The sequence below is a fragment of the Saccostrea cucullata genome, unplaced genomic scaffold (genome assembly GCF_032062105.1).
Source record: "Saccostrea cucullata isolate Sc308-1 unplaced genomic scaffold, CSIRO_AGI_Scuc_v1 ctg26, whole genome shotgun sequence".
Lineage (NCBI taxonomy): Eukaryota > Metazoa > Mollusca > Bivalvia > Ostreida > Ostreidae > Saccostrea > Saccostrea cuccullata.
The window spans coordinates 505,909-533,453 of NW_026935606.1; the positions used below are offsets into that span (position 1 = coordinate 505,909).

The window sequence follows — 27,545 nt, forward strand, 5'->3', positions numbered from 1 at the left end:
CACCACCGAGAAAAACAATGTTCATCATTATAGAAATTATATCAATTTATCATCAATTTATCCCAATTTAGCTCAGGGGGCATTTTGGCCAAAAGGTTTCTTTATTATACTCCCAGGCTAAAAATGAAGAGCGGGAGGGTATATACCTGTATTAACAGGTACGTCCGTCCGTCTGTTACGCTCTGGTGTACCCATCTCTCTTATTCACAACTTGTCTAATACCACTATATGGAATTTTATTTTTTCAGAGTTTCTTTATTACAAAATGCCATTACATGTATAACCTCTTATTTTACACTTTTAATGCAACACATATTTTAGGTTCCCCATAGCAAAACATGGACAGTGCCATTAAATCCATATGGGAGCAGGGGGGTATCATTTCGAAAGCTCATTGTTCACATTACCACTTTTTTCTTTATTAATATTTTTCGCCCCCTAAATTAAATTTTCAAGTTAAATCCACAAGTGCTCATTATTCTACGGGAGACATTTTTCCTCATAAGGAGTATGCAAATGTTTACGGTAATGACACTATTTTTAAGAACAGAAGGGTCATTTTTCTGTGGGGGGCATTATTCGTCTTTACATCGGCCCTTATGTAAGCCGGACCTTATACCATAGCTTATCCTATTTGTTCAGCCGACCTTTAAACGAGGCGGAACAAATATTCTGCAACACCGGACGTAGAAAGTACACGGATGCTTAATTTTGTTGAAATCATAGTTATTGGTCTTATAGATGCTTTTCTATCATTTATAAACAACTGTAGCAAAACACATTTGGACTAACTGATATTGTACAGAGAGAAGTTAATCTTCTTTCTGATCCACTTATCCTGAGTGTATTTGATTTTTTTTCAGTATTAAATCCAAATATTTTTATAGGCACATCTACCTTATATATTTAAGTATGTTATTTAATTTCGATGTAAAAATATTAACAGAATGGGAAAATGCATGTGCTAATTTTTTGTTCTAAATTATATATTTTTTTTCAATTTAAAATCATTTATTTCTCTTTGTTTTACTGATACTTCTCTATAGATTTTGATGATTTTGATTGATAGGTAAATGTCAGAAATAGCAAAAAGAGCATTTTCCATCTCCTATAAAAAATTCTACATAGAACAGAATGTTTGACATAGCATTGTTTTTTTATTATCTAATTATAATTCTAAAATTTGTTCATTTGTATCTTCGAAAACTTCCAAGAGGAAAACGGTGGTCATTATTTAACAATGTACAATTTTCCGCTGATCGATTTCATATGATTTTTTGGATAAAAAGATCTCACAATTGCTAAGATCTAGCTAACATTATTTTTTAGCTATTGTAAACAGTTTTCTGCACATTGTAGTGACAATGCTTACATTTAAGTGAATTTCATTGCGATGACAGTAGGAAAATGCATTGGGTTTTCTGTGTTGAGGAATTTATTAATAGAACTTTTTAGCTGTTATAGATAAAATCAAAGGCCTCTAAATTTACTGTGAAATACTGTATATTGCATTTCTTATCAAATGGCCTTCGTAAACTGTATTACATACGTATAACGTATTTACCAAATTGGTACATAGATTTAACAATAAATATACTTGTACAAATGCGTTCAGTTTGGTGGAGACAAAATGATTTTTACACTTTCGAGGTACAGCACTGAAACACCACGGTAACTAAAAGGCTCAGCAGCTTTGCTGAGAATCTAACATCCAGTTAATTCAATATTTTTCAGCTTGTATTAAAGCATCATAAATAAGATTTATCTATTACGATTTATTAACTATTATTCTGTAAAATAATATATGGCGGGGTCAAAAGCACGTGCAATTTATTCTAATATCATTCTGGAAATAAGCAGGGGGTGGGGTTTATAACACGTGCAATGCTTTTTAATATATGTAAGTGTTGTTGCATTTGTTTGTAAAAAAAGAACATTGCTAGAGGTTATTAACAGTATTTTATGCCCCGGTGATACTGAATGTTTCAGCAATTGCATATGATAATAACATCCTGCAGGGATTAAATGCTTTCAAAAATTAACAAGAAGTGTTGTAAGAATAAGTAGAGGAATTAGGAAACCCATAGCCTGAAGTTTGAAGATATATATGTAAAACACATAGTGCTAAAAATTTATGTTCAATATAATAATTATCTCTTGATAGCTACTGCATGCAGTTTTATTTCTGCTATTCCGGCAATTTATAAACATATTTTTTTTTCAAAACACACTGTATTTGATTAAAGTTATTGATACACACAATCCAATATAAAGAAAAACAACATTAGTGACAATTCATTTTGAAGAAAAGGTCAACCATTCAAGGTTAAAACACCATATAGAAGACATGAGAACCAGTTTCCTTCAATCAGATAATGAAGAATATAAATATTTCGGCTTTGATCTGCGATAATTTCTATGCTTTCTTTACACTTTGTTTAAACTGACAGCTACCATGTTTCCATTTTCTGATCAAGGCTTTCTAAACATCTGGTAATTGTGAAATTAATAATAATAATAAGCATGTAATCATTAAAAAGGGAAGAAAAAGAAAGGAACATGAAGCTTGTATTGCCTTTCATATTAAATCAAAGTTACAGTGTATGTGATAAGAATTCATATTTTGTACCCTAAAAAATTAGGACCTTGTGAATACCTTTTCAATATGTTTACATATTTACATACATTTAGATACATTGTAGTTATAGATAAGTTCAAACTTTGAATTTAAACTTTTAATATAACACGTACAATGTACGACACAGCTCATAGCTCACTGTACCTCCAGTTTTGAGAGGTGTTTAGATGCTTAATGGGTTCATGTGCGAAGTATGAACATGTTTAATAAAAAGTAATGGTCTCCAATTAATATTTTATTTCTTTTTAGTATGAAAAAAGTTACAATTTTGATTTTACTATTTAACTATAAAAATATACATAGAACAGAGTAAATGGGTGGAATAAAACAGGATTTAAAGTAGAGGTATTGTGAGCATTGATCCCACTAAGTGATACCCCCCGCCTCTCATATGATCATATTTACAATGTCTATGCATTACGCTGGGGAAGACGAAATGAGCATTAGATCATAAAGTAAAATAGTAGGTGCACAATGGCATTATGTAATAAAGAATCTTTAAAAATATGAATACATTTTATAAGTGGTATGGAAGGAGTTGCGATAAAGAGATGGGTACTCAATAACTCTTCAATATTATAGAAAAAATGGCAATAGTCATATTTTGCTATGTAAAATCCAACATGTGTGTCCGATCAAAAAGTAAAAAAGATGCACTATGGCACTTTGTAACAAAGATTATTTGAAGGTCTCATTAAATTTCATTTGGTAGTATATGAGGAGTTGTGTAACTATGCTGATAAGAGATAGGTAGCCCAAATTATAACAAACGGACGGACACTATATCACCGATCACTATATAACCCCCACTCAAAATATTATAATATTTAGTAATATATGATATTGCTGCATTTTTCTGTCAATACGATGATTCTCCACCACCGAGAAAAACAATGTTCATCATTATAGAAATTATATCAATTTATCATCAATTTATCCCAATTTAGCTCAGGGGGCATTTTGGCCAAAAGGTTTCTTTATTATACTCCCAGGCTTGAAGAGCGGGAGGGTATATACCTGTATTAACAGGTACGTCCGTCCGTCTGTTACGCTCTGGTGTACCCATCTCTCTTATTCACAACTTGTCTAATACCACTATATGGAATTTTATTTTTTCAGAGTTTCTTTATTACAAAATGCCATTACATGTATAACCTCTTATTTTACACTTTTAATGCAACACATATTTTAGGTTCCCCATAGCAAAACATGGACAGTGCCATTAAATCCATATGGGAGCAGGGGGTATCATTTCGAAAGCTCATTGTTCACATTACCACTTTTTTATTTATTAATATTTTTCGCCCCCTAAATTAAATTTTCAAGTTAAATCCACAAGTGCTCATTATTCTACGGGAGACATTTTTCCTCATAAGGAGTATGCAAATGTTTACGGTAATGACACTATTTTTAAGAACAGAAGGGTCATTTTTCTGTGGGGGGCATTATTCGTCTTTACATCGGCCCTTATGTAAGCCGGACCTTATACCATAGCTAATCCTATTTGTTCAGCCGACCTTTAAACGAGGCGGAACAAATATTCTGCAACACCGGACGTAGAAAGTACACGGATGCTTAATTTTGTTGAAATCATAGTTATTGGTCTTATAGATGCTTTTCTATCATTTATAAACAACTGTAGCAAAACACATTTGGACTAACTGATATTGTACAGAGAGAAGTTAATCTTCTTTCTGATCCACTTATCCTGAGTGTATTTGATTTTTTTTCAGTATTAAATCCAAATATTTTTATAGGCACATCTACCTTATATATTTAAGTATGTTATTTAATTTCGATGTAAAAATATTAACAGAATGGGAAAATGCATGTGCTAATTTTTTGTTCTAAATTATATATTTTTTTTCAATTTAAAATCATTTATTTCTCTTTGTTTTACTGATACTTCTCTATAGATTTTGATGATTTTGATTGATAGGTAAATGTCAGAAATAGCAAAAAGAGCATTTTCCATCTCTTATAAAAAATTCTACATAGAACAGAATGTTGGACATAGCATTGTTTTTTTATTATCTAATTATAATTCTAAAATTTGTTCATTTGTATCTTCGAAAACTTCCAAGAGGAAAACGGTGGTCATTATTTAACAATGTACAATTTTCCGTTGATCGATTTCATATGATTTTTTGGATAAAAAGATCTCACAATTGCTAAGATCTAGCTAACATTATTTTTTAGCTATTGTAAACAGTTTTCTGCACATTGTAGTGACAATGCTTACATTTAAGTGAATTTCATTGCGATGACAGTAGGAAAATGCATTGGGTTTTCTGTGTTGAGGAATTTATTAATAGAACTTTTTAGCTGTTATAGATAAAATCAAAGGCCTCTAAATTTACTGTGAAATACTGTATATTGCATTTCTTATCAAATGGCCTTCGTAAACTGTATTACATACGTATAACGTATTTACCAAATTGGTACATAGATTTAACAATAAATATACTTGTACAAATGCGTTCAGTTTGGTGGAGACAAAATGATTTTTACACTTTCGAGGTACAGCACTGAAACACCACGGTAACTAAAAGGCTCCGCAGCTTTGCTGAGAATCTAACATCCAGTTAATTCAATATTTTTCAGCTTGTATTAAAGCATCAGAAATAAGATTTATCTATTACGATTTATTAACTATTATTCTGTAAAATAATATATGGCGGGGTCAAAAGCACGTGCAATTTATTCTAATATCATTCTGGAAATAAGCAGGGGGTGGGGTTTATAACACGTGCAATGCTTTTTAATATATGTAAGTGTTGTTGCATTTGTTTGTAAAAAAAGAACATTGCTAGAGGTTATCAACAGTATTTTATGCCCCGGTGATACTGAATGTTTCAGCAATTGCATATGATAATAACATCCTGCAGGGATTAAATGCTTTCAAAAATTAACAAGAAGTGTTGTAAGAATAAGTAGAGGAATTAGGAAACCCATAGCCTGAAGTTTGAAGATATATATGTAAAACACATAGTGCTAAAAATTTATGTTCAATATAATAATTATCTCTTGATAACTACTGCATGCAGTTTTATTTCTGCTATTCCGGCAATTTATAAACACATTTTTTTTCAAAACACACTGTATTTGATTAAAGTTATTGATACACACAATCCAATATAAAGAAAAACAACATAAGTGACAATACAGTTTGAAGAAAAGGTCAACCATTCAAGGTTAAAACACCATATAGAAGACATGAGAACCAGTTTCCTTCAATCAGATAATGAAGAATATAAATATTTCGGCTTTGATCTGCGATAATTTCTATGCTTTCTTTACACTTTGTTTAAACTGACAGCTACCATGTTTCCATTTTCTGATCAAGGCTTTCTAAACATCTGGTAATTGTGAAATTAATAATAATAATAAGCATGTAATCATTAAAAAGGGAAGAAAAAGAAAGGAACATGAAGCTTGTATTGCCTTTCATATTAAATCAAAGGTACAGTGTATGTGATAAGAATTCATATTTTGTACTTGTGAATATCTTTTCAACATGTTTACATAGATACATTGTAGTTATAGATAAGTTTAAACTTTAGATTTAAACTTTTAATGTAACACATACAATGTACGACACAGCTCATACTCACAGTACCTCCAGTTTTGAACGGTTTTTTGATGCTTTTTGGGTTCATGTGCGAAGTATGAACATGTATAATAAGAAGTAATGGTCTCCAATTAATATTTATTTTGTTTTAGTATGAAAAAAAAAGTTACAAAATGATAATAAAATGTTTTGATTTTCATATTAAACTATAAAAATATACATAAAACAGAGTAAAGGGGTGGAATAAAACAAGATTTAAAGTAGCTAGAGTTACAATGTGCATTGATCCCACTAAGTGACATCCCATGCCTCTCATCTGATCATATTTGCAAAGTCTATGCTTTGCTCTGGGGAAGATGAAATGAGCATTAGATCATATAAAGTAAAATAGTAGGTGCACAATGCCATTATTTAATAAAGAATCTGTAAAAGTATTAATACATTTTATAAGTGGTATGGAAGGAGTTGCGAATAAGAGATGAGTACTTAATAACTCTTCAATAGTATAGAAAACAAGATGTGTTTGTGAAACACTATGCGCCCGGCGGCAACAAAGTAAAAAAATCTATTTTTAGCATATAGATCACAGTCATGGTCATAAGGTCATTGACCTTGGTTTTATTTGAAAGAACTTAATTAGTTGAGTATGCATACCAAATATGAAGTCTGTATCTTTCATTGTTCAAAAGTTATGGTGAATGTTCAAAAAATCTATTTTAAGCATATAGGACACAGTCAAGGTCACAAGGTCATTGATCTTGGAGTCATTTGATTGATTGATTGATTGATTGTATGTTGTTTAACGTCCCTCTCGAGAATTTTTCACTCATATGGAGACGCCACCACTTGCCGGTGGAGGGCTGCAAATTTTGTCCTACCCGGCACTGGCGGCCATTGAGCAGTGAAGGGTCTTTTTCGTGCCAGCACCTACTGCGACACGGGGCCTCGGTTTATACGGTCTCATCCGAAGGACCGGCCTCCACGTCCCGCAGTGGGATTCAAACCCGCGACGTAAGGATTGACTCCTTACTTCGCGACTCTAGAGCAGACGCTCTAACCACTGCGCCACGCTGGCGACTGGAGTCATTTGAAAGAGCTTAATTAGTGGAGTAAGCGTACCAAATATGAAGTCTCTATCTTTTATGGTTCAAAAGTTATAGCGAAGGTTAAAGTTTGCAGAAAAAAAACTATTTTTAGCAAATAGGTCACAGTCAGGGTCACAAGGTCATTGACCTTGGTGTCATTTGAAAGAGCTTAATTAGTGGAGTATGCATACAAAATATGAAGTCTCAACCATTCATGGTTCAAGAGTTATAGCGAAGGTTAAAGTTTGCAGACAAACAGACAAACAGAAAAACAGACAGGACAAAAACAATATACGCCTCGGATCTTCCGATCCGGGTGCATAAAAATGGCAGTAGTCATGTTTTGCTATGTGAAATCCAACATGTGTTTCCGATCAAAAAGTAAAGAAAAAGTACACTATGGCACTTTGTAACAAAGATTATTTGAAAGTCTCATTGAATTTCATTCGGTTTTATATGAGGAGTTTTGTAACTATGCTGATAAGAGATAGGTAACCCAAATTATAACAAACGGACGGACATCCCGATCACTATTATATAACCCCACTTGAAATATTATAATAATATTTGGTAATATATAATATTGCTGCATTTTTCTGTCAATACGATGATTCTTAACCATCGAGAAAAACAATGTTTATCATTTTAGAAATTATATCGATTTATCATCAATTTATCCCCAATTAAGCTCACGAGAGCATTTTTTTTTTGCCAAAAGGTCTATTTATTGTACTCCCGTGCTTGAAAAACGGGAGGGTATATAGTAACAGGTACGTCCGTCAATCTGTTAATCTCTGGTGTACCCATCTCTCTTATCCACAACTCCTCTTATACCACTATATGGAGTATTAGACTTTCAGAGTATCTTTATTACAAAATGCCTTTATATAACTCTTATTTCACATTTTTGATCCGACACATATTTAAGGTTCCCCATAGCAAAACATGGACACTGCCATTAAATCCATATGGGAGCAGGGTTATCATTTAGTAAGTTCATTGTTCACAGTACCTCTATTTTATTTATTCATATTTTTGCCCCCTAAAAATTAAATTTTCAAGTTAAATCCACAAGGGCTCATTATTCTACAGGAGTCATTTTTCCTCACGTGGGGTATGCAAATCTTTACGGTAATGACACTATTTGTAAGGACAGAAGGGTCATTTTTCTGTGCGTCTTTACATCCTACCTTATGAATGCCGGACCTTATACTATAGTTTATCCTATTTGTTCAGCCGAACTTTAAACGAGGCGGAACAAATATTCTGCAACACCGGACGTCGAAAGTACATGTGTGCTTAATTTCGCTGAATTCATAGTTATTGGTCTTATAGATGCTTTTCTATAATTTATAAACAACTGGAGCAAAACACATTTGGACCAACTGCTATTGTACAGAAAGAAGATATTATTCTTTCTGATCCCCTAATTGTGAGTATATTTGTTTTTTTCTTCAGTATTAGATACAACAATTTTTAAAGGCACATCTACCTTGCCTATTAATAAATGTAATTTAATTTCGATGTCAAAAATAGTAACAAAATTGGAACATATACATGTATGTGCTAATTTTTTGTTCAAAATTATATATTTTTTAAAATTTAAAATTATTTATTTCTCTTTATTTTACTGATTTTTCTGTATATACCAGGGTTGTCCAAAAAGTTCGTGGACAATGACGTTTTTGTTAAAATAAATGGTTCTAATTCTTATGAAAAACCAAGTCAGATTGATTTAATTGTTATCGATAAAACTTTATACTTTTGTACAAATAGGGGTTTTTAAAGGTCGCAGATAGTGTGCACGGACCAATGTTAAAATGCCATAAACTGGGATATAAACTGTTCGGATTAAAATGATTATTTTCTGTATATAACAAGTCAAAACTTAATGAAAATTATTTGTAACATGAATAAAGAGGCTATAATCGCTTTCTGATATCTAAAGTATCGCTTACTATATAGACATTGAAAATACTAAACTAAACTCGTAACAAGTATGTGTCAAAACTCGACAGAAAAAGCGACGTCTGCCGTCCGCACGGGGCAGCGTCCAATCAAAAAAATTTGTTTTAGAACGGTTGAAAGGACGTAAGAGACAAACTATTTGTTAAAACAACCCCAAATCATTTAAATATATTTAGTTTATTGATTTGAGATTGGTATATACGATTTTTCAACGGTGTGTACAAATTCAAAGACACTAAAAGAATTTAGAAATACCATTAATTTGCTTAAAATGGAGGTTTCTGTTCATGACGTTGTCATAAATCTAGCGCAGCGTCGTTTGGCTGTGCAGTTTGTTTATACAAACTGATTATAAAGATGACGCTCGAAAATTTTTGTCCATTGTTTTAAATTTAAAAATTCAATTAAATATAATTTATACTTAAAGATTATTAATTGATAGCACTTGGAAGCCTAAAAAAATGCAGTGTCTATCCATGAACATGTGTTAAATTCAAAATCCAAATGTTGACGTTATAATGAAATTAGCTTGACGTCAGACTGGCCCGTACGCACTATCTGCGACCTTTGAAGACCCCTATTTTTTTGTTTTTACAATAATATAAAGTTCCATCAATAAAAATTAAATCATTCTGACTTAGTTTTTCATAAGAAATATTTTGATATACAATACATTTATACAGAACCATTTATTTTAACAAAAACGTCATTGTCCACGAATTTTTTGGACAACCCACGTATATTGATGATTTTGATTGATATGTAAATGTCAGAAATAGCATAAAGAGCATTTTCCATCTCTTATAAAAATTTTTACATAGAACAGAATGTGGGATGTAGCATTGTCTTTTTTTTTAATAAGCTAATATATAATCTTAAAATTTGTTCATTTGTAACTTCGAAAACTTCCAAAAGGAAAACGGTGGTCAACTTTATCCTTTGTAAGTTTTGATGTAAAATTAATAAATTTTTCCAAACTAGATTTACCATTGTAATTTATATTGTTGAATTATTTGCAAATCAGAACCCTTATATATAGGCAGATCATCTTTTAAACAGGCCGTGCATTTTCTTAAATAGGTTGAACCTTGTCTTATATATGAATTCCGGACCTAAAACTGAACGTTACAGTATTAGTTCCTCTGTTCTTTAAACGAGGCGGACCAAATTTTATGCGACACCGGGCTTGAAAAGTATATGACTGCTCAATTGTTTTTATTTCAAGTTTTGTAAAATTATGGCTATAAGTGTGATTTCATATGGATATCCTTTTTAATGAAAATATTCTACAGAAAGCAATAAGTTTCCAAGACCAAATTCACTAACATATTTATATTTCAATAATTAGGTATAAATAAAGGTACAAGTGGCCGGACATTATTCAATTTTGCTCTAACTATAGATCGCAAATTTCAAATTTAAACATTTTAAACCGCAAAAAATAAGACGAGCTTTGAATCCTTGGGGCTTCTTTCAATGAAAGTAGTTTACAAGAATAAAAAAAACCTGTAATGGAGCTGAACTGGATTTTTTGAGACTGAATTAATTACACCTTTCCTGTACTAAATTTTGATATCGACAAGGATATAAATTGTTTCGCATAATTCAATTTTGTTATAATCAGCTCAAGAAATTATTTTAGAAAATGGGCAAGGTGCAAATGCAACCACCATTACTACCACAACATGACCAGCAATCTAGAACCCAAAGACTAGAAAAGGCTAGGGAGCAAAAGACATTCGGACTAGATGAGATTGTACTGAGGGACGTTAATATTGTAAATGATCCGCTAATTGTGAGTATATTTAATTTGGATTTATTTTTTTTCAGGATTAGATGCAAATATATGTTTTTATAAATACATCTCCTTTGCCTTATACCTAATGTAAGTTATTTTCTATAAAAGAAATTATAAACATTATTGGAACATGCTTATGATTTTTTTCCCTATAATGTATTTTTTAAAATTAAGATAATATTGATAATCCTAACTGTTTTTACTTATTCTTTTGTGAATACATGTATTTTTAATGAATTTATTGATGTTTTAATGTCAATCAGAAATTAAAAAAAGATCATTTTTCATCTCTTATGATAAATTTTATTCAAAAAACAATGTTAGATACACTAATATCACTTTTATTACCTTATATGCTATTCTAAAATTCCTTAATTTGTAGCATCACGAACTTCCAAAAGAAGAACAATGGTCAACTTTATCCCTTGTAAGTTTCGATTTAAAATAAATCATTTTTTTAAAACTAGATTTACCATTGTAATTTATTTTGTTGAATAATTTGCATATCGGACCTTTTACTATAGACATACCTCTATTAAACAGGTCGTGCATTTTCTTTATTAGGTGGAATTTTTACGTATATATGAAAACTGGACTTTATACTATACTTTTTTGCATTTCTTCCGCCGAGCTTTAAACGAGGCGGGCCATACATATATTTTGTGTGACACCGAACGACGAAAGGACATGGATGCTCAAAAGTTGTCAATTTTCATTTTGATAAAATTATGACTATAGGTCTTATAAATACTTTAACTTAAAAAAAATATCTAGATATTATGATTTACAAGAAAATTAAAATTTGTGAATTTATGAAAATTGCATGCAGGTTACTAATTTTTTGATGATATATTTCCAATGTAGGAAAGGATAAGAATTATAAGTTATAAGAAGAAGTTCTTAAAAAGAAGACAATTAAACAAAAGGATAATCTGCATTATTTCATATGGAATTCTTTTTCTGTAAAATATTCAAGAAAAAAAAAACAACGCATTTTGAAGACCGAATTCATTAACAATTATATTTCTATATTAAGGTATAATTAAGAGTATAAATTGCTGGACATAATTCAATCAATTTTGTCCAATGCAGGTAGAAGAAGTTACTTTTCGTTTTACAAAGATTTTTATGAAGATTATTATTACTTACAAATATGGCATGACATTTGTAATTAAGTTATCACAGTATATAGTAATTAGTAACCATTGACAACAATTTTTGTCACAATAAGGTCAAAAGATTATTTCGGAAATTGGGCAACGTGCACGAGCAACTTCCATCGCTGCCACAATATGATCAAGATATCCAATCTAGAAATCAAAAACTAGAAAAGGCTAGGGAGATTTATGAACTGGAGCAGAAGACATTCGGATTATCTGATGTTGTTCAGCGGGAAATTAATATTGTTAATGTTCCACCAATGGTGAGTATTTGACTTTTTTTCAGATATATATTTTTCAAATATATTTTTATAAGTACACCTCCTTTGCCTTTTAATAAATATTATTTAGCTTTGATGACAGAAATATTAACATACTTTGAACATGCATGTGATATTATTTTGTTTATATAACATATTATTTTAATTTACAAATGAATCAATATTCCTTTTTTATTCATTCTTCAAGTGATTTTCATTAATGTTTAAATGTCAATCAGAAATTGAAGAAAGGAATTTTTCATCTCTCAAGAAAATTCAATATAGGAAGAAATGTCGGAAATAGATTTTTTCTGACGTGAATAATATATAATTCTAAAATGCATTCATTAGCTTCGCAAACTTCCAAAAGAAGAACGGTGGACAACTTTTTCCATGGTAAGTTTCGATTTAAAATGCTTAAGTTTTTTCTCAAGCAAGATTTACCATTGTGAATTATTTTATCATATTTGAACGGTCGGATAATTCTCAGAAAATACTACAAATACCATAAACACGTATGATATTTACACAATCAAATTTTTCCTTCAGATGAAATATTATGTCCATACCTTATTTTACTTTCTCTATGGAACTGTTTTACAATTTTGTCATCGTGGTGGATGGACTGTTCGCCAAATGATCAGTCATTTTACATCTTCCTGTGTACTTGAAGAACCAAAGGTAAGGGAGAACAGTGTTTGTCTTGAAATTCATTAAATATTCCTAGAAGGTTATTCAAAAAGAGATTTAAAATAAGCACATAACCACTGGAAAAAATATATACTGAAAGGAAAAAGAAACGCATAGTAAATTTTGAATTAAATTAAAACTGTTGTTTCCAATATGTTTCCAGTATTGTTATAAAACATTTTACTTCAAAATTAATCAGCAAGTTACCAAAATCTTGTGTGATTTTGACTGATAATTCCTTAATTATTGAAACTGATATATCGATATCCACCCCTAAAAAAAATCAAAATCAAAATTCTCATAATCTCCATTGTGCATTAGTTACAGCATTGATATTCCTGTGCACTGAGTTCACCGGAGCATTTATCTTTCTCATGCGATTATAATTCAAGCTTTGTCTTAATGGACGAGAGTAGCTGTATTATTCCAAAGCCAAGAAATCCCTCGCCCAATGAATCCGACGAATTTTCGATTTAAGATAGAATTTACAGTATCCAGCTGGTTTGTTACACGTGAATGTTTGTAAGAAAGTCTCGACAAACACTGACTACATTTTCCCTGTGTGAACATGCTAAAATATTACATGCGCGTAACGTTGACAAGCTCGCGCACCAAATTATAGCAGAGTTTCTGTCAGTATTAGGGTGAGTATGATTGCCTGCTGTATAAAATTCGGTTTCAGTGATAATATCTGGATAATAACCGAACCGAGGTATCATGATGAACAGACGCCATACATTCCTTGAAGTGATTTTAGCAAATTAAATAAAATACACATCTGACCAATATCCATAATCTTGGTTACATTGTCAAATTTTTTCGCATATTATGCTTTTAACATGTTTTATGCGTGTCAGTATATGTTGATGGAAACCATTTGATATAATAGAAATCAACTTCATATACTTTATTTCAAATTCTACCACGATTATTCAAAACATCAAAGCAAAAAATTGTTGGTCATCATAAAATTAAGTTAGATAAACAAAGAACTATATGCACAACAACATTTGTCCCCCAAAATCAAACTTTTGGAGTAATATTTAATTAAGTCCTTAAACAGGGGAGTATATGCTATCAAAGCTGAATAATTTCATAAGTAAATATATGTACGTAATGACGTCACAAATATATAAATTTCAGTTTTTTATGAATTTTGCAGAAAATTGTACATATTTCCATACGCATGTGTGAGGATTAATAGAAATTTGAAATAATATCAATGAAATATTCAAAACACACATGTATAAATTCTAAAGCTTAAATTGTTGAAATTTTGTCCATTTTCTGAAAAAGGATATAAAATGGCAAAACAAAATTGTGAATACATCAACTATAATATTTTCTGTTAACTTATTTTTGTACAATTTATTGAATTCAGCACATTTCAGGAAGTTTTCAAAATTTGACTTTTGTGGGGGCAAACATATGCAATATACCGCATATAGTTCTTTAAAAAATTCAAATGCATGTTTGGCTGTAGAATGAAATACTTGTTTAGACAGCATCGATGTGTCGTCTTTGTAAGAAATAAACACTGTAAATTTTAAAGTTGCAAAGTAATTAAACCTCCCTACGCATTAAACAACGTGATTTTAGCAGTAAAACAGGAACATGATTTTGTTATTGTATATTCGTTTTAACTGATCAATACAGATAACGAACAAATTTGTAATTTAAAAAAGGCTATTTTTAATGTAACGAAAGCTCAGATCGTCTGCATTCGGATTTCCATACACAGGTAAGCAAACAAATTTTACCTTTGGTGTTAAATAGAACAGCGTAATCGAGACATGGTGACCTAATTCGTTTCTCTATCAGCCGTATTTATCGGTCTTGGTGAAATAATGTTTGAAGTTTCATCACATTCGATATAATAGAAATCAACTTCATTTACTTCATTTCAAAATCAACATGTTTTGTAACCACGGAGCCTACTTACCGGCAATATCATGTCAAAAACATATCGTCAAGAATTTTCAAAATACTATCCTTATATATCTATATACATTTCACACAGTATAGTTCAATATTCATTTCTTAAAAACCCTTTTCTAGCTTTTCCCTTTTATTTTTCTAACAATTGTTCTCGTTGCATGATTTCCTTTCTGAATGTTATATTTTCTCTTAACAACTTAACTGTGCTGTCACAAGATCAGTAATTCTGAAGCGCTAATTAATGTATGTTTTTCCATGGCGTTCCAACTTTTCAAAGTTTTTGTTCAGATTGTACCAGATAAACCCTTCTTCATAGATTGTCTTTCCCCGATAAAGGGTCTTTGTCATTTAAATACAGCCTGTACCATTTAAAAACACATGCACGACTTATTTGTGACATTTTTTTCATTCCTTTAAAATTGTTAGAGTTTATTAAGGATTTTTCCCGCGTGCTACACAAAACTGTATCGTTATCTGCTGCTCTGTGACGTTCAACAACGTCATCATTTTTGTCGATTTCAGTAAGTACTACTTAATATCTTCTCAAATTGATCTCTTTTTATCAAAGGAAAATATTAATTTGGAATTTGGAATATGTTTCACCGAGGCGTTACAAGGTTCGTTAATCTGTAACAGGTTTTTGTTGACCAATACGATTATAATCAAATATATATTAAAAGTCTATTGGTTTATTTGGTTAAATTTTACCGGTAATATAACTCCCCCACCTTTAAGACCTCTCTCTCATTATGTTTCATTTTGTTATGGTTGCTTGTGAATTACTTAATTTCCGCAACTGAATGCCTTATTCAGGTCTTACTACAATGTATAAGACGACACACAGCTGAAATCTTGAAATAGAATCAAAACATCATACAATGTGATAATTTTAAAATTTTTAAAACAAATTATATGAATTTATTTTTAAAATATTTTTACGACAGTTGGAAAGCATATGACAGGAGTCTGAGAACTTTTCAAACAACCCTCATATAAGAAGAATGTATAAAATTAACTGATCCCCCTCTCTCAAAAGTCACGTTTTTACAACGTATTTACAATATAAAAAAATGAAATTTTAAGTCAAGAAGACATTATCAGTAAGTGATTATCAGTGAAATTAAATTTTAGTTTTATAACAGAATTCTTTTTTGACATAAATAAAAAATAACTGTTCAATCATTTATCATTTCTATTTCAAAAGTTTAATGATCTTTTTGTTTGTTTTTTATAAAAAGTGATGAAAAATTTCGCTGATTGCATTAATTTTTCCATTTTTCAGATATATATAAAAAAGGGTTTTTCGTCAAAGAAATGTTTAAAATGTACATCCTATTTTTTATATCTACCTTGTTTTCACGCACATCTGTCTTGATTAAACATGTTTACTGCATGATTTCTTCTAAATCAGATGTCTATTTTCATTGATATTTTGGATTTAGAGAAACTTTTAACACTTCTATTAAACCCATATTTAAGATTTGATTGCATATCCGCGATTCGCTTGATTTAGGTGGTCGCGTGATATGCTTTATACCGTATTGTTCACAGAAGCTAAAACATTTCTCCGACTCTTATATTTTACGAAGCAGATTATTTTTCATAATAAGTATGTACCAAATGGCCAAAATCTTAACATTTAACGTTCACATGGACACTACACTGATCATGAGCTAAAAACCGTTCCTATAAATTCTGTCCCAAGAGGATGAAAATGAGAATGTTTGTGAAAAATGTACCTTTTGCATTAATCACTAAAGAAACTATATAAAAGATATAATTTTTGAATGTGGAAAATTATATTTAAGTTTAGTTTTTAAGATAAATTCAATGATTCAAAAAAAAAAAAAAGAAAAATATAAGAGCCAAACTGGTCGATTGCAATTTGTGGGGACACAACAACATATCGGTGCTGTGCACCATATGATACATGTATCTGTTAATACTAGATTTGCATTGAAAGACACTGTCAAAGCTGAGGATTTCTGTTTATGGGTACAAAGACCTATGACATGTATAGAGGGAAACAGGGAATGTCTTGAGGCTAGCAAGGATATGTAAAACGGTTTTTTTTTTTTTATCTTAGTTTTAGATAAAATTATGCATTATTTATTGAACACCCTTGCAACTTGACAAAATTTTATTTTTAAAAAATGCGGAAGTTTGGCCATATTTCCTTTTCAAAGCTTACTTTCACAGGGCACCGGAACTAAAATCAATTTAAATCATTGTCCTTCCTTCACTCAAACAGTTGATGTTCAATATCCAATAATGATTGAATTCTGGCAGTGATCCTTGTCTCCGTTAACTTTGTACAAAGTTATATATGCTTCTGTGAAAGAATTTAGAAGATATACTTGGGTACGTTAAACTTTACAGCCATTCCTTGCTCGAGTACAACTGAATCAACCATGTTTTGTAACAAGTCCAATCGCATCACCTCGGGCCTCTCCGCCAGAGGTAAAAAAAAACAACCTCGAAGGTATTGACATCACTGGTTGTTAAAAATCATATAACATGGAGTCACTTCCTACTTATAAAAGTATAAGATGGACGGAGTCGAATGTCCATTCTTTCGTATATTTGAGGAAATAATACTACATTTTTAAAAGTTAAGTTATATACTCCACAGAAGGGAGGTCTCTGCACCTTTTTTTAAAGTTTGTGAAAAGTTGGTTGTCATGATGTTTGCGAAATACATTCGAGGTTTTTGGAGAGGCCCGAGAAGTTGTGATGGGTCATATTTCATCTACATATTGGCGTGATTTTCACTTTGTAACAATAAAAGCATGCTGCAAAGCCTTAATTAACATCTGTTATTTAGAGAACATGTTTATGACTATATGTGTATCAATAAATTTTCCTTCTGATATTAATTGTGGTTTGGTAAATATAGAGATAGTTATCAAACTTTTTAATCATCCTTGTATGTTCTTATTTCAATAAAATACGGTAGTTTCCAGTTAACCTTCCTCTTCATTAGATTACAGGTTAATTTTGTATATTTTTTCAGGGCTGTGAAGTGTGGAGAACCGAATCTGTAAATGGACCAAATCAAACTGCTGTATGTTTAGTCATGGAAATAATACTTTGAAAAAATTATTTCACTCTCTTTTTTGAGTGACCAACTATTTAAATAGAATTCACCTTTTAATGCTTATTTTATATTTTTTTCACCCTTTTAGAAACAAAAAGCTCAAATGGACCATTGGTTTGCATGGCAGAGACTGAATGGTGTAAACCGAAATCTTATCAAACTAGCGACAGAAATCCCTCAACAGTTTAGTTTTACTTCAAAATGAATTTGGATAAAAATCTTTTATTAAACGTATATTTACGATATAAATTAATCGTTTTGTACTACATGTGTATTCCACACAACACATTTTGCGATTAAAACATTTTTGTTTTTGTAGATTTGCACATTGTGAAAAAACAATAGAAAATGACCATCCATATCTGGGAGGAAAGTGCCTTAAAGCTCATATATGTGATAAAACATTGTTTATTGTGGACCTGACAGAAGTATCTTTGAATGAACCATCAGTAAGTAGATTCTGGCATAATTTAAAGAAAATAGAAAATAATGTTAACATATGCTGATTGCGATGCATGTATGATAAAACCTTATTTATTTTTACAACTTTAATATCCTGTAGTACAAAAAGAAAACCAACACATAACACATCATAAAGTATTTACTTTTGCCCTATTACCTTCTGTAGGAAATTAGAAGAAAAAGCAGTAAGCAACAAGATGTGTTTGTGAAACACTGATGCTCCCTATTCCAACAAAGCAAAGATTAGACTTTCCTTAATTACAAATATAATTAATTGGTACCAAAAGTAGGGCATTCTTATTGGAAAACAATTGTGAAATTTGAAAGTAGGCCAATGTGTAAGTTTTTTCAATAAGTACAAAAATCTCCAAGGTCTAGGTCAAAAGGTCAAGGTAATTGGTATCCAGTGAAAGGTCTTGCCACATAGAATACTTATGCAGAGTATGGAAGCCCTAGCCCTAACAGTTCAGAAGCTATGGCCAAGGTTAATCTTTTTTAAAAGTAGCTAAAACTCCAAGGTCAAGGTCAAAGAGTCAAAGGGTAAAAGGTCTTGTTATCAAATGAAAGGCCTTGTCACAAAGATCAAATATGCAAAGTACGAAAGCACTAGCCCTAACCCTTGAAAAGTTATGGTCAAGGTTTGTTTTTTTAAAAGTAAGTCAAACTCAAAGATTAAGGTCAAAGGGTCAAAGTTCTTCACAAGGATTACAAATATGAAGTATTAAAGTCCTGTACCTTATCGTTCAAAAGTTATGGCCAAGGTTAAAGTTTTTTCACAAGTTCGATGTCAAAGGGTCAAAGTTGTTGGTATTCAATGAAAGGCCGTTCAACAAAGAATACATATGTGAAGTATAAATATCCTGGTATCTACTGTTTAAATGATATGGCCAAAGAATAAGTTTAAAATTTTCATGTAAAAGCGGGTCAAACTCCAAGGTCAAGGTCAAAAGGTCACATTTGGTAGTACCCGAAAAAAGGTCTTGTTACAAGAAATACACGTGATATATGAAAGTCATGGCTCCACTAAATTAAAAGTTATGGGCAAGGTTAAAGTTTTTGCAGACAAACAGAGAGACAAAGAGACAGACAGACAGGACAAAAACTATATACCCCCGAAACTTTATTTACGTGGGCATAAAAACTTTGTTTATGGGGGCATAAAAATTCCTTTAACCAAGACGGGTCTTAAATCTTTTTCATTAACATTACCTACGACATTGTCCTTGCATTATGCATTCGTAAGGAGTAAGGATACGTTCTTTACGTCGCATTTTCAAAATTCAATTTTGGACCTGGCGACCTGTACTTTGGATGAGACATATAAATCGAAGTCCCTGTCGCAGTAAAATTTCATTGCTGCTCAATTGTCCCGAGTGCTGATTGAAGATGGAATTGGGAAACACAAATTCTTTCCCAATTTTAACGCTCTTTAAAAAAATCAATGTATTTTTCACAAAGTGATTTGCCACATAATCTCCTTAATACTTATGAACAAGAAGAGGATTTTCCAAAGATAATGCAATTTTATTTTTTTAATCAATTGAACCAACTCCTCAAACACCTGGAACCCTAATTCTATAGTTTTTAAATTTCACAATTTTGGAAAGGAACGAATAAACTAAACATATTATCTGCTAAATTCGCAGAAGTAGAGAAGAATATTTTAAGGAATAATACACTTTTGCTATATTCTCAAAAGAGACCCTCATCTAACACCAGGACCCCTGAGTTTTATAAAAAACATGTTTCCTATATAAAAAAGAGCACTACCAGCCCACTTCCAATCCCTCGCACAGAATGGAATCCCTGATCTTGGTATCAGTAACCTCTATTTTTAAAGAAAACCCTTGCTTATCATAATCATATACCTAGCATTTTTTCTGATATTTTCAGGGGGGGGGGGGCAGAAGACCACGAGATTCACATTTTGTACTATGATTGCTTTTTGCCAAAATTGTTAAAGTTGTTTCAGTGATTCAAGAAAAGGTAGAAAAGTTCAAATATTAACCACAGACGACAACGATGGAAAAATAAAAAACAAATAACAATAAATCGCAAAAGAGAAGATTTTGATGATATTTGAACATGTTTACATTGTAACTGTTTTTTTTTTATTACACTCGTTATTTTCTGCTTTTGTTTTAGCTCTTAGCTCCTATTGCGTTATTCACAACGTACAAAAATCTGCTGATGCCAGTAGCAATTTGTTTTGACAATAATCCTCATAACAATGTGGTAAGAAAATCAATTGAAAAAAAAGATTACAAATTTATTTAGACAAGTGACAATAAAACTATCGCAATCGATAATTTTTTAGATATCGTGAAATTTTACCACCGTGAAAATAAAATGACTTACAATATAGTCCATTTTTTGACAAGAAATGGGATTTGAATTTAATTCACATTTTTGGGACATTATGAAAATGTAAAAGTGTTTTTGTAAATCTTAAGAAAATGATATATCAAGAAACATGACATACATAATACAAAAATGAAGTCGTTTAAAGTGAAAAGTGATAATAATTTGATTTTAGGTATATACTCCACCTTCGAGAGATTCTGATTCTGTAGACAAACTTCAAAAGTGGGTAAAAAGCAGAGTTTGGTTCAATATGTTGGATGTTCAATATCATGAATCGATCACTCATGTAGGTAATATATTTCTAATGTTTCCGCTTCCGTAAAAGTGTATGTAGAAATATAATTTTGACTATATTAAGGAGAGATTATGCAAACAAATTTCTTCGTTGGAGGAGACTTCATATCATTTACAGGCTTAGAAAAGTTGATAATTCTCTAAATGTTTTCTCTTTGGTCTTTATTTTGAAAGGAAGCAAGGGATTTGCCTTAAACGGAGATGTAAAAATATGCAAATTCCACTCTGTTTAGACATTTTTAAGAGCATTTAAGGAGGCTAGGGGGCAACAGATTGTTTTTTATTTATTAACCACCAGATAAAACTTTTTTTTTTTTAGATTTGATACCTTGAGCTGTCAACTATAATTTGGCAAAGAAAAAAATTATAAATTTTAGATTTAAATTTGATCATTCAATTATATCTTTATATGGAGCTCTTCTTCTAAAGGAGATCAAAATAGCCTAAAAATGGCTACGACCACCCAACCTCTTTAAGCAATTTGATTAATAGCGTTTCATATTAATAGGCTTTACACATCTATTGATGGGAGGAGTAAGTGTGTGTGTGCACAGAAATCTCTCTGAAAGACACCCAATATACAAACTAATGCTTCCCCATTTCCGCTACATGCACTACATAAATGAGTAAGTTTTTTTTTCTTCTCAAACAATTTATTTAAAAATACTAAAATTTTAAAGATACTGTAAATCACTTTATAATCGCGAGAACTTTATTTTCGCGTAATTACGCAAGACAGTGTGCTAAAATATTCCATTAGGAAATCTCCTAGAGGCACCTATTTAAGCAGAGATATTTGAATTATGAAAGGATTTGTTGTGCCTTCTTTATCCTTAATCCCCATCTCTTTAAATATCAACTATCTTTGTTATATTGCAGACTGGCTGTATTGGATGTGATTAATCCTGGAGGATTAATTGATAAAATTATGTACATCGGACAAAGAAACATGGTGAAATTGTTAGCAAAACAGTAAGAACGGTTATTCCTTAGTAAAAAACATAATAGCTCTTAACACAATTATGTTCATTCGTATATAATGATATATAATTACGATTTCCAATTAATTTTTTCAATTTAAATTAATGTTAATGATCGCTTAAAGGAAATATTTAAAAAACATTATTTTCACAAGAACACTATGCTTTTTATAAATTTGATCACAATACAGACTGAAACTCAATCATCTGTTTTTTGAATACTTTTGCTTTAGCATAACATTAAGTCTTTAAAAGGTAAAGAAAACCTTATAAAAGGAATAAAATAGAATATGTTTAAAAATGTCTTCTTGTCTTCTTATATTATTTTTTTTATGAAATATATATTTATTGAATAATTATAAAAAGTGCAATGCTGACTTTTATAAGCACTGGGCAAAAATAAACTGTCCTTCGTGATTGATTTTTTTCTTCGTTTTTACTTTTTTTTTCTTTTTTCAATTTAGCAATGAAAAATGGTCATTTGAAGAGCATGGATCAATAGAAAATAACTTCCGCAAGCGAAGTGTCATGGTAAATCTCTTCATTACATAATTAACATGTATGATACAGAATTGTTCCGTATATTGTGGATAATAGACATATCACAAAAGATTAATCCTGTTTTTATCAATACATTTCCTAACCAAATATATATGTACGAAGGGTTTGAGGTAAAAACGGGCTTACCACAGTAGGTCATTGAATATTATTTTCATATCTAGTCTTGTGACTTCAGAATTATTTTGCGTGACATAAAATTAAATTCATTGCATTCCAGCATTATCACGTGATTATGTACTATATATATCCTCGCTCATTCATGTTCGATTATAGAATCTCGCTATAACCTACGAGTATACACATTTATATAAAAAAAGGTAACGGACATTAGGCATTTCGTATTTTTATGTATCTTTATGTTTTTGAATGTATTGCAATTAATTGATGAGACAGTCATTTATAATAAAATGAATCGTAACTATAATTATATAATGTAATTAAGGAATGAATTAAATAGCTACCCATTTTATACGGTATAAACTTGGTTGGGGGCAGTTTACGCTTTATAAACCGCGAAGCGGTTTATAAAAAAGCGTAAACTGTTCCAACCCAGTTTATACCGTATAAAATGGGTAGCTATTAAATTCATTCCTTATAATTTAATTTTCATTCATTTGATGTAAGAAAAAAAGATGATTGTTCTGACAACATGACTTAAGTTTGTACAAAATTTGAATGTAACGTCAGGCGGATTGATACGTTTTTGATGCAAGTCATTGTGACGTAGTCGACCCATTTTATACGATATAAAGTAATTTTTTTATCCAATCAAATACAGCGTTACAACCAGAATTAAATTATTGCAAAATGAAAAGAGGTTATACATGTAGCTAGCACCATTACTAACATACTATTTTTTTTTTTATTATTATCATTATTATTTCATGATACTTAGAATATAATTGATTTATATTCAGACGAACAAAGTGAGGGAGAATATAAATTCATGTAAGTTTTGGTCACGTAAGAAAAGTGTAAACTATGTGATTTTATTGTTTGTGTAAAATGTAACAAAAAGAATCTCTCATGCTATATATGTAGATGGACGTTTCATTATGATCTATATAGAGTTCTATTTTCAGCCTGACAAGGCTTGGAGAGAAAAATTTTGCAATCATTTTTCTTTTTTCAGGATATACCGGGGTACTTTTTCAGGGATGATGCCTTACTGCTACATAAAGTGATACAAAACTACGTTCACGAATACGTTACAAATTACTACGGTTTGTTTTATGTCATTTGTATATTATAAATATATGTATATATCGAAAAGTCGTTTTAACTGTAAGTTTTTTCTGCCTTTTAATGGCTCTTAAGACAGTTACAAATTGTATATATATATTTCTGATCTTTTGATTTTGTAATTCTGCTAGACGCTGACCAGGAAGTTTTACAAGACCAGGAAATTCAAGCCCTCAGAGCTGAACTTGTAGCACCAAGGTCCATGAATGGAGTGGGAGGGTGTGGATTGCTGGTAATTCTTTTTGGCAATATGCATACCCATTTTTATATTTCAGAATTTCTTAATTGTGTTTTAATAGTAATAGTCTACATAAAATCTCCATACTTTTTATAGACTCGTGGCTGCAAAGGTGTTTGCGAATAGAGTAATGAAAAGTTATGAAAATTTGCACACAACGATGTAGTTGCAAGATTACATCTTTAAAAATTCATAAAGCAATGCTTGAAATATAATTCCTAAATTATTGCATTTCTGCAAAAGTAATTTATATTTAAAAATCTCTGTATTATTCTTTGGGTAAGTTGCATTTAATGTAAGAGTACAATTGTGTATGCTTCTAGATACCGTCATACTGTTCAAGGTGAGGGTGTATTTTCACCTTTGCTGATAATATTGCAACTGTGCGGTATTCAACATTGTTCACGTCAAAATAAATCTTATATTTTAACTACCGGATACCCCAGTCTATTAGTAGAGCGCTCGCTTCGTAATCTGGAAGCCCGGGTTCGATTCTCGTTTGCGGCGCCGAGTCAAACCTGAGATGTAAACATAGGTCCTTCGACAAGCACTCGGGATTAGAAGTGAACGTCCCGGGTCTTACGGATATGACCTTAAACACGTAGGTCCCACGTCAGGTAGTTGTTGGCACAATAAAGAATCCTCACTGCTCAATGGCCCTAAGCGCCGAGTATAGGTCTAAATTTGCAGCCCTTTACTGACAACAGTGACGTCTCTACATGTGTAAAAAAACTATGGAACTTTAAACAATATATATACAATCAACCTATCAATAACATTTTAACTTTGTTGACCGTTCTGTACATTTTAAATTTTTGGAATAGATTGGATTGACAAACATCTTACTAGTAAACAAAAAACGTAAATTGTAAAATATTTAGGCATTTTCGTATTTATAGACTACAGAAAATAATCATTGCATTAGGCAATGTGAATTTCGCAGCAAATTTTATTTGACACACGTTTTACTACTTTAAGCGACATATACTTTAGAAAAGAAATCTAGTTCATTTTTAGAAACAAATTTTGAAAAAAAAAATTCAGAACGTATAATTTTATTAAAGTACGCATCTAGAAACCCTATAAATAAATGAAGTCATGCTTATGTACATCAAGATTGCAGGATACATGTATATTTTAAAATGCCTCTCATGAAATATACTCTTCAAATCGTTTTAGCCATCCTTGTTTAAAACAAAAATGTTAGAATTATTAAATGGAGATTTTATTACTCAATTTCCTAGGGTGTACCAGAGTTTGACGGAATAGCTAATGTCGTGAAGGTGTTGACGAATTTTATCTACATCTGTAGTGTGGAGCATTCTGCAACAAACTTTCCACAGTATGCACAATATGCCTTCCCCCCAAACATGCCTGTTATTTTGAATGGCCAACCCGACGTAGAAAACGTAAAAATATATTTCATTCATTGCCTTATCACACTTTTGAATTGAACATTATTTTGTCTAGATATACATATGTATATATTTTGTGAGTTTAAAGTATAAAGCTTTCAATTTTATTCTATTAGTTTATGAGGTACTAAACATATAAAATTATTCTGCAACTACAAGTGAATCATGGCCTATTTACACTTTTGAGTTAAAGATTATTTTGACCAAATCTTACTTTTGTAAGGGTTTACCTGACCTTGACGCATCAATGCCTACAGGGCCAGAATTTTCCTCCATAATAGAATTGACGACGGGTCTGATTGCTACTAGGACTAACAGCCTTGGCAACTATGAGTCTGAGTACTTGTGTGCAATGGACGATGCTGGAAGACACATTGTGCGAAAGTATGTATGAGTCTGAAGCACAAAACTTTCAATTCATTCTATTAGGTTTACATATTCTATACATATCAAATTACGCCCTGTTAACACGGAGAGTTTAATTCGAATTAAACGTAAGTTACTGCGAATTCAACTTGAATATTTACATTTGCAAATGTTTTCCTTTATATAACACTACCGAAAGCAATGCGTAACTATAAATCTATAAATACCGGTACGGGGTCAAGAGGTCAAAGATGTGTGTATGGATAAACGTTCGACATAATTTCTCGGTGACGTCAAAAAGGGTCGACGCGCGATCAGTGGATTACATACATGCCGTTGGGTTTGAAAAACAATGCATTTCACACGTTAAAAGTCACAATCAGGCAAATATAAAGTATGAATAAGTCACAAATGTAAATATAAGTAATAAGGTATCAATTTAAAACATCTATCGGGCTTTAAATATGGGTTGGTACAAGATTAAATTCATCATAAAGCCCTTCGGGCTTTACGGAATTTAATCTCGTGACTAACTCCTTTTTATATCTCGATATATATTTAAAAATGATACTTATTTCTTAAATAGCGTTCACACGGAGAATTTAATGCGAATTAGTTAAATTCAATTAAGTATACTGCGCATTAAATTACTTCGCAATAGCTCCGTGTGAACGCTAACAAAAGCTAATTAAAATTAAATTTTGAGGATGCGTAAGGCCAGAATAAAGTCACAGGACACCTGTTGGTAGTTAGATATCGGTATCAGTGTTATATTTGGTACAAAAGAGGGAACATGTGTTAATCACTAACTGTATACCTGTAGCCACTATGATTATTATATCAAATGGATGGTTCTGCACACATGACGTAATTTACACATGATACCATAAAAGCTTTACTGAATAGCATTTTTGTAGAAATAAAATTTTAATTCGCATTACTTTAATATAATTAAGCTGTTGTGTGAACGCAATTAAATTCGTATTACTTTAATAATTCGCGTTAGTTTACCTTGCATTAATTTACTGCAAATTAAATTGTCAGTGTGAACAAGGCATTATTTTGCAATTACAAATACAAAAGCATTAGCCATTTATTGTCTATACTGAATAAGTATGAAGTGTAAAAAAAAATAAGAAACTTGGCATATTTGTAAGACTGTCTTCTTTGACTTAAATTTCTTGACACATTTTGCAGATTTCAGCGAAACCTGAGAACAGTCACAAACAGCATAAATCAAAGGAATAGCTCCATTGTGAATTCTGTACACAAGATTCATGAATACCCCTACGAATATCTGCTTCCTTGTAATGTTCGAAACTCAATAAGTTCTTGAAGGACTATTCATTCAAATGGACAGAACTTCTAATGTATTTCATAGATTCTAGATATTGCTGCTTGATATGATACATATATAT

The 27,545-nt window shown here is 31.2% G+C and overlaps 1 protein-coding gene across 1 annotated transcript; it reads left to right on the forward strand.

The window, feature by feature from the left end:
- The first annotated feature begins 10,907 nt into the window (after positions 1–10,907).
- LOC134243384 (arachidonate 12-lipoxygenase, 12R-type-like) lies at positions 10,908–26,155 on the forward strand. Its single transcript, XM_062725635.1, has 15 exons — positions 10,908–11,057; positions 12,292–12,483; positions 13,030–13,161; positions 18,122–18,172; positions 18,294–18,388; positions 18,525–18,654; positions 20,813–20,902; positions 21,204–21,321; positions 21,834–21,951; positions 22,205–22,297; positions 22,770–22,836; positions 23,999–24,089; positions 24,240–24,340; positions 25,591–25,755; positions 25,985–26,155. Exons 1-15 carry the CDS (start codon positions 10,908–10,910, stop codon positions 26,153–26,155), a joined length of 1,764 nt encoding a protein of 587 aa, XP_062581619.1.
- The last annotated feature ends 1,390 nt before the right edge of the window (positions 26,156–27,545 follow it).